The following is a 13,664-nucleotide window of genomic DNA, read 5'->3' on the forward strand; positions in this document are numbered from 1 at the left end:
CTTAGTTACTGTCCATACAGAACACAATTGGGAATAGCTTCATTTTACCTATTCAGAGTTTATTTCAGATCCTTGTTTTATATTTGAGGTCAACTGTCTCTAAGTAAATTCACACATCTAAGTACAATATTTCAGTTAGACAATAATGGGCCTTTGATACAGACATATCTCATATTTACAAACTGATTTTCCTCTGTCATTTTAATAGTTAAATTATAAGTTATAAACAAGTTGTAACCATTTAACTTCATAAAAGTCCAAAGAAAAATGTTTATACTCTATTTTTTCTATCACACTAGGAGCAAACCCCTTTGGGGGTTTATTATTATTATTTTTTTTTTACAAATGTTGATAAAAAAGAAGTATTTTCATAATAATGTGATTAAATTAAAAAGGAACTGGAAAGATTCTGCAACATTTTGCTTCCTTATATATTTGACATATTCTGAAGTTAACAGATAACAGCAGACTGTTGCTGTTTCAGGCCATACAGTCTGTGTGTTAATTAGGAAGCCTTTATTATATAAGGGCTTCAATTTCCGATTATGCCTGGAATCATGTGCCAAATCAGTTAAAAGTTATTCACTCAGGAAAAAACTCAATAAATAACTTGAGCTGCAGAGACCCTATGAAGTTATAATAAAGAAAACCAATGATTCCTCCAAATATCTCCATCTAAAATGCCGTACACTTGATATAATTTTAGTAAGATTTAGAAATACAATTCACTTGGAGGAACGAGTTAAAAACATAGATATAAACTACTGTGAGGGACAAAATTTGCAATACGGCAATATGGCACAGTGATGCTAATTTAACTATTTCTAAGAAGATGGTATTTTGTATAAACTGAGTGCAATCTATCAGAATAAAAAAAAGTGTGCATTTATGTGAGAGGTATAGTCAAAATCTGAACATTTCAGTTGAAGTTCAATGGAACTACTATGAACATTTTCTCGTAAGAAAATTAAAAACCCAAACTTAGAACTAAGTTCTGCAGACATTATCATGAGAACACAACATAGTATTGAGTGTTTGTCACATGATTTTTATAACCTAATATGTTTCATAATCATAATCACTTATAGTATAATGTATATTCTAATTTTCTTAAAAAATTATTTCAATTATTAATTGTCATAGCACTCCTATAACGTCAGTGTGGCCATGTTCTATCATTAAGGAAAGATAAAGTTATTTCTGTGGTTTTAAAACAGTTAAAGTTGTAAAAAAAAAAGCATATAGTGACAAATCTGCTTTATCCAACAGAAATATTTTAAACCATTTCAAAATCTGAGACTTATGGGGAGTTCCTTTTAGATATTTTAATTTACTTAAGGTTGTTAATGTAGAATAAAAAAGGAGGGGAGGCAGAAAACGATCTTTCCAATCCCACTTGCTAAAAAGAAAATCACTTAAATCTGTCCTCCAATCTGTAGCCTGCTGCCACGAAACCTCTATGTCAGTTTACCTCTCTGTCTCTGTTGCTACAGTTTCTAACCAGGCTCAATATGTTTAGTTTTGTTCCACTATGACCCATATATAGCCTGTGTGATCATTCTAAAAGGCAAGTCCAAATTGTCTCTTCCCTGCTGAAAACTCTTTAATGGCATTTCCCATTTCCCTTAGAATGAGAAATAAAAAACAAATCTTATTAAGGCCTTCTTCAGACTTCCGTGGTGGCTCAGATGGTAAAGCGTCTGCCTACAATGTGGGAGACCCGGGTTCAATCCCTGGGTCGGGAAGATCTCCTGGAGAAGGAAATGGCAACCCACTCCAGTATTCTTGCCTGGAAAATCCCATGGAAGGAAGATCCTGGTAGGCTACAGTCCATGGGGTCGCAAAGAGTCGGACACGACTGAGCGACTTCACTTTCACTTTCAGCCTAATAGTGTTCAGGACATACTAACACAAAATATGACACACTATCATATAAGACGAATGAGTTTGAGAAATAGAAGCGGAAGGTCACTCTGACCTTCTTCCAACCCTTATCTCCTGAGGCAAGTCATAAAATCCTCAAGTAAGAGGTGGGATCCTCATCCCCAGAGGAAAGGTGCATCTTTACCTCTGAAGCCAAGGACATGAAAAGACACCTCCGAAGCCAAGGACATGAGAAGACTCTTAACAAAAAGGCCCTGCTAAGTCTCCCTCAGTTTACTGGGCTTACGTTATACTCCTTAACCTATCCCTCTCTACACGACAACCCAATCTTCATCAAACCTAGCATAAAAATACTCAGATCTGTTTCTTCTGATCTTGATTTGTTGATGAAGGCTCCTGTGCCACAAAGAACTTATATTCATTCAACTTGTATGCTTTTTCTCCTATGAATTTATCTTTGTCAGTTTCATTTTCAGACCCAGCCAGGGATCCTATGAGGGTTGAGGGAAACATTTTCCTCCTCTACAAGCCTCATTTTTCATTTCAACACTATCTCTACTCCACCATTCTCCCAAAAGGAACCTCAGTAATTTGAACATGTTCTCTCTCACCTCTCTGCTTTTGTGCATGTCTTCTCTTCCTGGAACTCTCTTTTTCACATCTGAATCTCACTACCTCTCATTCATTATTCAGGACTCAGCTTAAATATATCCTCTGAGGAATCGTCCTCTTTCCTTCTAGATTAGGTTAGATGCCTCTGCAAAGTCTTCCTATCCTGGATCTTATTATACTTTTTATTATAATATTTTGTTTTAATTGTAACCACATGAGAAAGAGATTGTGTTTGTCTTGCACACTGTGGTCTCTCCAGGACCCAGCACAGTGGGTGGTGGTAGTAGGGGCTCAAGTATTTCTTGCTGAATGAAAATATCAGTATTAGTTAGATAATCTTGCAAAATATAAAATATTTTAAAGTACCTTTAACCTGGCAAGCACTACAGAATACAAAATATAATTTTCTTAATGTATCAATTTCATATAGTCATATATTCAGACAGAGATAAGGTTAAAGATGTATTTTTATATATACCTTCTAGGAAAAGTATGTTCAAATAAGCTAGATGAAGCAAGCAATAGCATAAAATTCACTGAAAATAAATACTACTGTGTTCAAAAAAGACAATCATTTGAAAAGCAAAATGTTGATTAGGCATTTTTCCTAGGGTAAACAAAGAAAGAAACAAACAAAACCAACCAAACTAAACTAGAGGGAACCAATGCTCTTTTTTGACCTTTTGAATAGCTACAGAGGAAAGGTGGGGATGGAAGGGACAGAAGGTATAAGATCTGAACTAAATTCCTGCTCATTCAAACTTCTGTTTCTTTTCTGACTTTGCAAACAATACAAGAAAAGGAGCATGCATGCTCAGTGGCTGTCATATGCAACTCTTGGTGACCCCATGGACTGTAACCAGTCAGGCTCATCTGTCCACGGAATTTTCCAGGCAAGAATACTGGAGTGGGTTGCCATTTCCTTCTCCAGGGGATCTTCCTGACCCAAGGATAGAACCCGTGTTTCCAGTGTCTCCTGAACTGGCAGGAGGATTCTTTACCACTGAACCACCTGGGAAGCCCAGGTAAGAAAAGGAGAGGAAACGAAATTTTAACCAGATAGGAGAATCATTAGGAAGCCTGATCAAATGATTTTTGAAGATGTCAGATCCTGCCAAAACAAGAAACTGAAGGGAATACAAACAAAACAAAATGGTAGCATTTAATTTTTTTTCATATATATGATTCTGTTCAGTTTATTTGTATTGTTTAAAATTAGGGAAATAATAGACAAGAAACCGAAGGGAAGACAAACAAAACAAAATGACAGTATTTAATTTTTTTTTCATATATAAGATTCTGTTCAGTTTATCGGTATTGTTTAAAATTAGGGAATAGGAAAATATGAAAAAAATCATCAGTGTTTAAATAAGCTCAGTTGTAACATATAAAATATTTGTAGCTTTTTATATAATATATTATGAAACCATTTCAATTTGGCACTGGTCAAAACAACTTCAGTATAACTGCTAAAAGTCATGAATACAACTCATGGTGGTTTTGTCATTTCTTGTCTGCTTCATTAATAAATATTACATTCGGGTTTTTCTTATGGCTACTTCTTAAATCGCTTCCTGTCATCCTGAGTCTTATCTTAAAGTGAAAGTGAAAGTGAAGTTGCCCAGTCGTGTCTGACTCTTTGCGACCCCATGGGCTGTAGCCCACCAGGCTCCTCTGTCCATGGGATTCTCCAGGCAAGAGTACTGGAGTGGGGTGCCATTTGTGCAAAATGGCACTTACTTCTTTTCCCTTCCCCTATATTCTGAGTTTTACATGAAGATAGCAGAATTCTCTCTCACAGCAAGCTCAGCTCAAATTAGGCACTTGGGCATGCTGTGGAGGAAGGAAAGCTCATCACCTTCTTACAGGGAAACACATTTGTGTTGATGGGTGGGTTTAGTGATGCTCTATTAACTGGCAGCTCCACTGGCACTGAGCCACCAAAGAGGATTTTGAATGTGACACTTGGTTCCTGAACAGACTCCTTTAACACAAGACAAACAGAAAGTAAGAGAGAGGATAACTTTTTTAAAAGAAAGCAATACTGCATATCACTAATTACCTGTTCATAATACAGGATGTTTTCCTCAGCCATATTTGTAAATGCTGACTTGATATCATTTTGCATGTTTTGTTTCCATCTTTCCCAATCTGCTTTCAGGGCATTATTAGCGCACTCCACTTTATCTTCCAGTTTTCCAATCTCTTCCGTAAGCTGAATTAGATCACAAAGAGAGATCAGTTGATCTATGCATTCCTGCCACTAAGTGAATTCTTTGAATCTAAGATGAATATTATATATTTTTAAAAAGCACAAGAATATTTTTTTTGAAGAGTCGCCAGTATAGTCAGAGATATCATGTAGAGTTCTAAGGTCTGCGACCAATAGCACTTGACTTTGGATAAATCTCTCAAACCTTGGGCCTCAGTTTCACTATTTATAAATCAAAGGAAAATGAACTACAAGTAATCTCAAAATTCTTTTGCAATAACTCTCTCATTACCACTGTTTGTGGTGATAATATTTATGTTAAAAGATACGGTTTCACATCTTCAGCTTGTCTTTCCTGCTTCTCACTTTTCAACTGTTTTGACCAGAATGCTCAATTAACTGACGTGTTATAACATCCATATAGATTATTCAGTCCAACCTGGAGGCCCAGGGGATTAACTAGCTACATTCCATTCAGCTGGTAACAGAGGCAGGTTTATATCTCAGGACATGTGACACCTAGTCCACACGCCATTAGACAAGCTGTGTGTGACAGTCACACTTCCTCCTCAAATCACCCAGCAACATTTGAGCATGGAACCCACCAATGTATTGCTTAAATCTAACACATTATATTTATATAAATTTTAATATATTTATCCATATTTTGTTTATTCCAATATTCAGCATACATATATTTATTAAGTGCCTTCTATGTATCAGGCGTTCTTCAAGGGCCTGGAGATTCAATAATGAAGACAACAGACAAAAATTCCTGCTTGTACCAGAACTTATATTCTATCAGGAAAGACAAAGCCTAAGCAAGACAAATGAAATATCTATCCTTTGATAATAAGTGCCAAAAAGAAAAATGAAGGAGAAAGGTAGATAAGGAGTATAAGAACAATGCAATTTTAGATAAGATGGCTGGGGAAAATCTAAATAAGAAAGTGTCATATCTAAAGCTGATCTTAGAGTGAATCATGCAGTTCTTAGCAGGAAAAGCATTCCTGGCAGAGAAAACACAGGGCATCAGTCTAGAGATAGAAGCATGTCTGGATGGCCCAAGAAGAGCAAGGGGACCAGTATGACTGTAGCAGGTGGCAGAGTTAAAAAAGAGGGAAGATCCTAGGACACGCAGGCAGAGAAGCAGTTGGGTGACCAGATCTTACTATGCAGTCCACGGTAAAGGCTCTAGGTTTTATTGAATGAGACCAAAGGCAGGGACAGTTAAGCAGAAATAACACCATTTCTCCCATGTTTTATTAATAAAAGGGGCATTATACATTACTACTATTCCTTGAATCCAAGTATTCAAAAGAGGCTGTCATTTAAGAAGGTCCCCATTACAGACATGCTAAAAGGTAATAATGTATGTCTTAGAATTAAAAAAAAAAATTATTTTACTTTCAATGCTTGCTTAAAATATCACTTTTTATTCATTCATTTTGCTATGAAATTTCACTCTGACTCTATTTCATCGCAGCCATATTTGCTTTTATTTCCCTCAGACTAGATGTTTGGTATTATATAAATCTTTTATTATCTGTAAAATGTAAAGTGTTAATTGCTCAGTCGTGTCTGACTCTTTATTACCTATGGGAGATCTATTTCATATGTAGGGTTGGTTTTCATGGTTTGTGTATGGTGGGAATATGTAGGTTTTTTTTTTTTTCCCTTAACTTTCTTGTTTTGTTTGTAAACTATCTCAGTGAGGCCATTTCTTACTTTTATGGGTACCTATGAACTGTGGTGCTGGAGAAGACTCTTGTGAGTCCCTTGGACTGCAAGGAGATCCAACCAGTCCATCCTAAAGGAGACCAGTCCTGGGTGTTCATTGGAAGGACTGATGCTGAGGCTGAAACTTCAATACTTTGGCCACCTCATGCGAAGAGCTGACTCATTGGAAAAGACCCTGATGCTACGAGGGATTGGGGGCAGGAAGAGAAGGGGATGGCAGAGGATGAGATGACTGGATGGCATCACTGACTTGATGCACCTGAGTTTAGGTGAACTCCGGGAGTTGGTGATGGACAGGGAGGCCTGGCGTGCTGCGATTCATGGGGTCGCAAAGAGTCGGACATGACTGAGTGACTGAACTGAACTGAACTAATGACTCTATGGGGTGATTATTTTGCTAAATCATAGAGGATGTCTAAAAGGGGGTTGTGTGGGTATATATGCTCAGTTGCTTAGTCATGTCTGACTCTTTACAACCTAATGGACTGTAGCCCACTAAGCTCCTCTGTCTATGGAATTTTCCAGGTAAGAATACTGGAGCAGGTTGCCATTTCCTACTCCAGGGGATCTTCCCAACTCAGAGATCAAACCCGTGTCTCTTACATTTCCTGCATTGGCAGATGGATTCTTCACCACTGTGCCACCTGGAAACCCAACAGGAAATTAATGGAAAGTCTAATAGTGGACTTTGGATGCTGGCGAATAAGCTAAGGTAAAATTACTGACAGGCCAAACTCAAACAGGATCCATAGAAAGCTCATGCGCTGGTTACAAAACCTCATTTCCCTGGGTTGTTGGAGCAAATCTTCCCATTTTCACAGCCAGATGGAAATGATTAGAAAAATGTCTTTTTTTATATCTAGGATCAAGAGGTAACTATACCAACTGTAACTACACTTTTTCTCTTCCGCTTAGGTTCTGCAGTCTAAAATTGCTCTGTACTAGAGTGGGATGACCTGTAAAATTCTTTACTGAAAGTAGTTTCAGGAAACAGTATCTAAATCATATGTTCATTTTGCTTCCCCTCTTGATAGAGCTTAAAATGGTGTCACTGCCATAAGGGCTTTACAACAGTCTTCTCTTTACCAACCTGCAACTCCCCATCTTGCTAGCCCTTGTTAGGGTGCCTAGGCTGGCTGGTGCTTCTGCTCTGGTCCAGAGCTACTGCATTCTTAAAGAAGGCCTGTCCTGAAACATGTAAAATATCATGTATGAAACGAGTTGCCAGTCCAGGTTCGATGCACGATACTGGATGCTTGGGGCTAGTGCACTGGGACGACCCAGAGGGATGGTATGGGGAAGGAGGAGGGAGGAGGGTTCAGGATGGGGAACACATGTATACTTGTGGCAGATTCATTTTGATATTTGGCAAAACTAATACAATTATGTAAAGTTTAAAAAAAAAAAAAAAAAAAAAAGGCCTGTCCTGTTCTCTGACTTCACTCCAATCCACAGAAAGGTTTGTAGCCTTATCAGCATGGCACTGAGATTATATGACTAATGATAGGTTGAACTGATCTCAGACTCCATACTGGTCTTTCACAAGCTGTATGACATTGGGTAGACTACTTTTTGAAAGCTTAGATTCTTCATCTACAAAATGAACATAAAAATAATGATACCTATCCCAAAGAAATTTTTATTTAAAATTGCCTGAGATAATGTACAGATTAACTGATGTTCACAGTATCTGACAATTTGCCTACTAAATGTTATCTATCACAAGCATCACCAGCTGGTGAAATGGGAGCTGACTGCCTCTCCTCTTCCAGTATTTTAGTCTCTGGAAATATTCTATTCCTCTGCCAGGATCTAGGTATTAATTTCCAGTGCAATTTCTTGATTTATTCTCACCAATGTAGATGATAATATATCCAATTCTATACAATTCATTCTAAATATATATTACCAATTCTTATTTTTGCTGGCTATATATATATATATATATATACCATTTTTATTGATGACTCCATCATGACTTTAGTTTGAAAAACAGGAAAGTGACATTAGGTATTTCCTCACACTGAATCATCTTCCTGTAATTTTAACTTTTAGGCAACTCTAACTGATAATAAGCACAAAATACTTAATTCAAATTAGAAATAATCTGGACTATATCTTTCCTACCAATTTATAAGGACATATTATTAGATCTCCCTTCCCTTAGTTGACTGCAATTTTAGCAAGTTCTTGCTAAAATATGGACGGTACAAGAAACTGTCCATACAGATGGCACAGTCAAGGTTATGAATATAAATACTCAATATAATTTCACCTAAGTGGGAGAATAACATGTTAGGTGCCTGGCACACCAAAGAAGCTCCTCTAACCACATGGCAAAGTTTCAATAACTCTAAAAGTAGGAAATTCAATTCATAGTTTCTATCGCAAAACAACATAAAGACTGAGTTTTAAAAGATTAAAGTCTGAATCATTCATTTCACAAATACTGGAAAATTGGCCCTCTGTTGGTGGAAAAACTGAAGAAGTAAACAATCCTTTTTGCCAGGAAAATGTTGAAATATCAGAATAAGTAATAAAAGAATGTAACATAGTGAAAATAATGATTTAGATTTAACCACAGGCTAATGTGGTAATCTCTAGCTTCAGTTATATTCAGCTAAAAAGAAGTCACACGATTAAATGAAAACCATTAATACTAAGAGCTCAGGAAAACAAAACAATATCCTTCTTCAATACTTTAGTACTAGGAACAGCAACAATAATAATGAGGATTTATTGTATTTCTGCTACAGGCCACCGTATTAAGCTATAGGCTTTACATACATTATTTCATTTAATCTGCATTATAATGCTGCAAACTTTGTAATATTGTCTAGCTTTTGGGAGACATATACAAAGGAGAAACTGCGAGAAATATACAAAGGAGATCACATAACTTTCTGTGGCATCATAGAGATTCAAACCAAGTCAAAACACATGTTCTTTCCAGAGTGACTAAATAGCCCCAAGCTACCTTGCCTGTAGCTACGTGTAGCAGAAAAGCCCCAAGTTACCATGCCTGTATGCCAAAGGCTTTGACTATGTCGATCACAACAAACTGTGAAAAATTCTTAAAGAGATGGAAATACCAGACCACCTGACCTGCCTCCTGGGAAATCTGCATGCAGGTCAAGAAGCAATAGTTAGAACTGGACATGGAACAACAGACTGGTTCTAAATTGGGAAAGGAGCATGTCAAGACTGTATATTGTCACCCTGCTTATTTAACTTATATGCAGAGTACCTCATGAGAAATGCTGGGCTAGATGAAGCACAAGCTGTATAAATCAAGATTGCCAGGAGAAATATCAATAACCTCAGATATGCAGATGACACCACCCTTACGGCAGAAAGCAAAGAAGAACTAAAGAGCCTCTTGATGAAAGTGAAAGAGGAGAGTGAAAAAGTTGGCTTAAAATTCGACATTCGGAAAACTAAGATGATAGCATCTGGTCCCATCACTTCATGGCAAATAGATGGGGAAACTGTAACAGACTTTATTTTGGGAGGCTCCAAAATCACTACAGATGGTGACTGTAGCCATGAAATTAAAAGATGCTTGCTCCTTGGAATACAAGCTATGAACAACCTAGACAGCATATTAAAAAGCAGAGACATTACTTTAACCAACAAATGTCCATCTAGTCAAAGCTATGGTTTTTCCAGTGGTCATGTATGGATGTGAAGGTTGGACTATAAAGAAAGCTGAGCACCGAAGAATTGATGCTTTTGAACTGTGGTGTTGGAGAAGACTCTTGAGAATCCCTTGGACTGCAAGGAGATCCAACCAGTCAATCCTAAAGGAAATCAGCCCTGAATATTCATTGGAAGGACTGATGCTGAAGCTGAGACTCCAATACTTTGGCCACCTGATGCAAAGTACTGACTCATTGGAAAAGACCCTGATACTGACAAAGATTGAAGGCAGGAGGAGAAGGGGATAAGAAAGGATGAGATGGTTGGATGGCATCACCGACTCAATGGACATGAGTTTAAGTAAACTCTGAGAGTTGGTATTGGATAAGGAGTCCTGGCTTGCTGCTGTCCATGGGTTTGCAAAGAGTTGGACATGACTGAGTGAATGAACTGAACTGAACCCTATGGCTTTCAGCTTTAAACTAATTCAGCTCTTACCTCAAAGAGTTGTTATCTAATAGAATGTTGTTGTTGTTGTTTATCCAACTCTTTTGTGACCCCATGGATTACAGTCCCCCAGGCTCCTCTGTCCACAGGATTTCTCAGGCAATACTGGAGTGGGTTGCCATTTCCTTCTCAAGGGGATCTTCCCAACCCAGGGATCGAACCCACATCTTCTGCATTGGCAGCTGGATTCTCTACCAGTGAGCCACCAGAGAAGCCATTCTAACAGAAAATAGATATGCAAAAATAAAACAAAAACCAAAGGCAATCATTCAAAGCAGAATGTGATATATATAATAATGGAGGAAAAAAATTAAATTAGAATATAGAAAGATACAGAATGGAGGATTGATTCTAACAGGGGTAGGGGACATTCCAAGTGTTAAACTGCTAGGCAATGAATGGATGAGGGTGTGGCATGAATAAAACCACAAAGATGTTATGGTATAAAGCATGATAAAAGAATGGATAAGAAATAGGTTTGGAGGTAGTTAAGAAGAAACATGGGCTTCCCTGGAGGCTCAGATGGTAAAGAAGCTGCCTGCAATGTGGGAGACCCAGGTTTGATCCCTGGATCGGGAAGCTCCCATGGAGAATGGAACGGCTACCCACTCCAGTATTCTTGCCTGGAGAATTCCATGGACAGAGATGCCTGGTGGGCTATACAGTCCATGGTGTTGAAAAGAGCTGGACATGACCGAGTGGCTAACACATGCATAAGATGAAATATGGGAAATATAGTTGGACAGGCCAACTGAAGACTGACGACTAGAGGGTATAAATGATAATGAGCATAAAATGAATTCTATAGGAAAAAGTAAGCCACTGAAAGATTCTGGCCAGTAGGAAAGGAAGGAGGACAGGAAGAAAGAAACCAATTAATCTGCACAGGGACTGTGGAAACAGCAAGAAAAATTATGACGATTTGGCTCACTCCCTTTCACTCATCCAGCAGCACTCACTCAGCATCCATCCTTACTTCCTATGTTAAGAACTAAGATGAAGGGTGAAAAACTGAGTCTGTCCCAAGAACTCACGCCTAAGGGGAAAAATAAAAACAACTAGATAAAATGTGATATACATTTCATGTAAAGCAAATAGGGTGTACAGTCCTAGAAGCAAGTTTACTTTGAAGTTTCTAAAAACTGCAAGTGGTTTGTCAAGGTTGGTACCTGGAGTGTGAGTGGGAAAAGAGCAAAAGAAGAAAAAAGAGATACTACTTTGCTTACACAGGTCCATATAGTCAAAGCTATAGTTTTTCCAGTGGTCATGTATGGATGTGAGAGTTGGACCATAAAGAAAGCTGAGCGCCAAAGAATCGATGCTTTTGAACTGTGGTGTTGGAGAAGACTCTTGAGAGTCCCTTGGACTGCAGGGAGATCCAACCAATCAATCCTAAAGGAAATCAGTCCTGAATATTCATTGGAAGAACTGATGCTGAAGCTGAAACTCCAATACTTTGGCCACCTGATTCAAAGAACTGACTCATTTGCTGAGAAAGACTAAAGCCAGGAGGAGAAGGGGACGACAAAAGATGAGATGGTTGGATGGCATCACCGACTTGATGGATATGAGTTTGATCAAGCTTAGGAGGGAGTTAACGATGGACAGGGAAGCCTGGAGTACTGCAATCCATGGGGTCACAAAGAGTGTCAGACACCAGTGAGCATCTGAACTGAACTGAAAAGAGGAAAAAGAGACACGCAACTGCCAGATACTAAAAGAATTTCCCAGGGGGAGGGGGAATCTGGATTTTTAATTAAAGAAAAAAACAAGTGGAATCACTGAAGAATTTTAGGGAAGAGGACCAGGAAGGGACCATAACAATCAGGTTCCAGATATGAGGGGATCTGAGAGGAGAAGACCCTGAGACAAAATCAGTAGTGGGTTGACAAGTGATTTATTAAGTGTGGGCACTGGAAGAAAAGATCATCTGGTCTTTTAAACTGGATAACATTCACTGGAAGAACAGGTCAGGTAGGGTAAGAGGAAATGAAGGCCTAAAGACAACAGTAATAGTCATGCAGAGTAAGGTATACATCAAACAACTTTTGGGGGTCAACCCGGTGACATATTTCACTAAAAATTTACTCCAATTCTTACAAAGTGTAAAAAAAAAAAAAAAAATCCCTGAGAAGGGACGGGGGTCACAGAGGAAAAAATAATGAAATAACAATGGGAAAAAAAAAAGATCGTGCTAAAAATAATCCACCATTAATATCAAGCCTTCAACAAGGGCTTCCCAGGTGGCACTAGTGGTAAAGAATCTGCCTGCCCATGTAGGAGATGTTTAAGACACAATCCCTGAGTCTGAAAGATCCCCTGGAGGAGGAAATGGCAACCCACTCCAGTATTCATGCCTGGAGAATCCCATGGATGGAGCCTGCCGGAATACAATCCATTGCAAAGAGGGGTTGCAAAGAGTCAGATACGACTGAAGCAACTTAGCACGCACACAGTATCAACATATTACATAATTACTATACTTCATTGGAAGGAATGATGCTAAAGCTGAAACTCCAGTACTTTGGCCACCTCATGCGAAGAGTTGACTCATTGGAAAAGACTCTGATGCTGGGAGGGGTTGGGGGCAGGAGGAGAAGGGGATGACAGAGGATGAGATGGCTGGATGGCATCACTGACTCGATGGACGTAGGTCTCAGTGAACTCCGGGAGCTGGTGATGGACAGGGAGGCCTGGCGTGCTGCGATTCATGGGGTCGCAAAGAGTCAGACACGACTGAGTGACTGATCTGATTTGATCTGATACTTCATTATTTCTCAACCAGTTAAGTACAGTCTAAGAGGTGGGTGTCAAACCAAAGAATAAAAGATACATGAGGTTCATGTCATATCCCATCAACTTGGAGGTATCCTAGATTTCAGGTGAAGGGTGTTGCTTCTTGTTTTGTTTCTTTGATTAAGTTCAAAGATATCTAGAGAAAGACCTGATGGCTAAGGAGCCAAGAACAGATGTACTTGTTCCATTCACGTCACTTATAGCTCTGAACCGTGGTTATATCACACTGTGTATGTTTGTCACGAGTCAAGGGAACGTGGGTAAAATGATTTGG

At 38.6% G+C, this 13,664-nt stretch overlaps 1 protein-coding gene across 2 annotated transcripts in view; it reads right to left on the reverse strand.

Annotated features, from left to right (window-relative positions):
• The window catches only part of SNX7 (sorting nexin 7), a 118,516-nt gene that overhangs the window by 17,762 nt on the left and 87,090 nt on the right, over positions 1–13,664 (reverse strand). For both annotated transcript variants that reach the window (XM_061411112.1, XM_061411113.1), the window contains exon 8: positions 4,559–4,711. In XM_061411112.1, coding sequence (XP_061267096.1) covers positions 4,559–4,711 — 153 coding nt within the window. The remainder of the gene's footprint in view (positions 1–4,558; positions 4,712–13,664) is intronic.

The sequence above is a fragment of the Bos javanicus genome, chromosome 3, assembly GCF_032452875.1.
Source record: "Bos javanicus breed banteng chromosome 3, ARS-OSU_banteng_1.0, whole genome shotgun sequence".
Classification (NCBI taxonomy): Eukaryota; Metazoa; Chordata; class Mammalia; order Artiodactyla; family Bovidae; genus Bos; species Bos javanicus.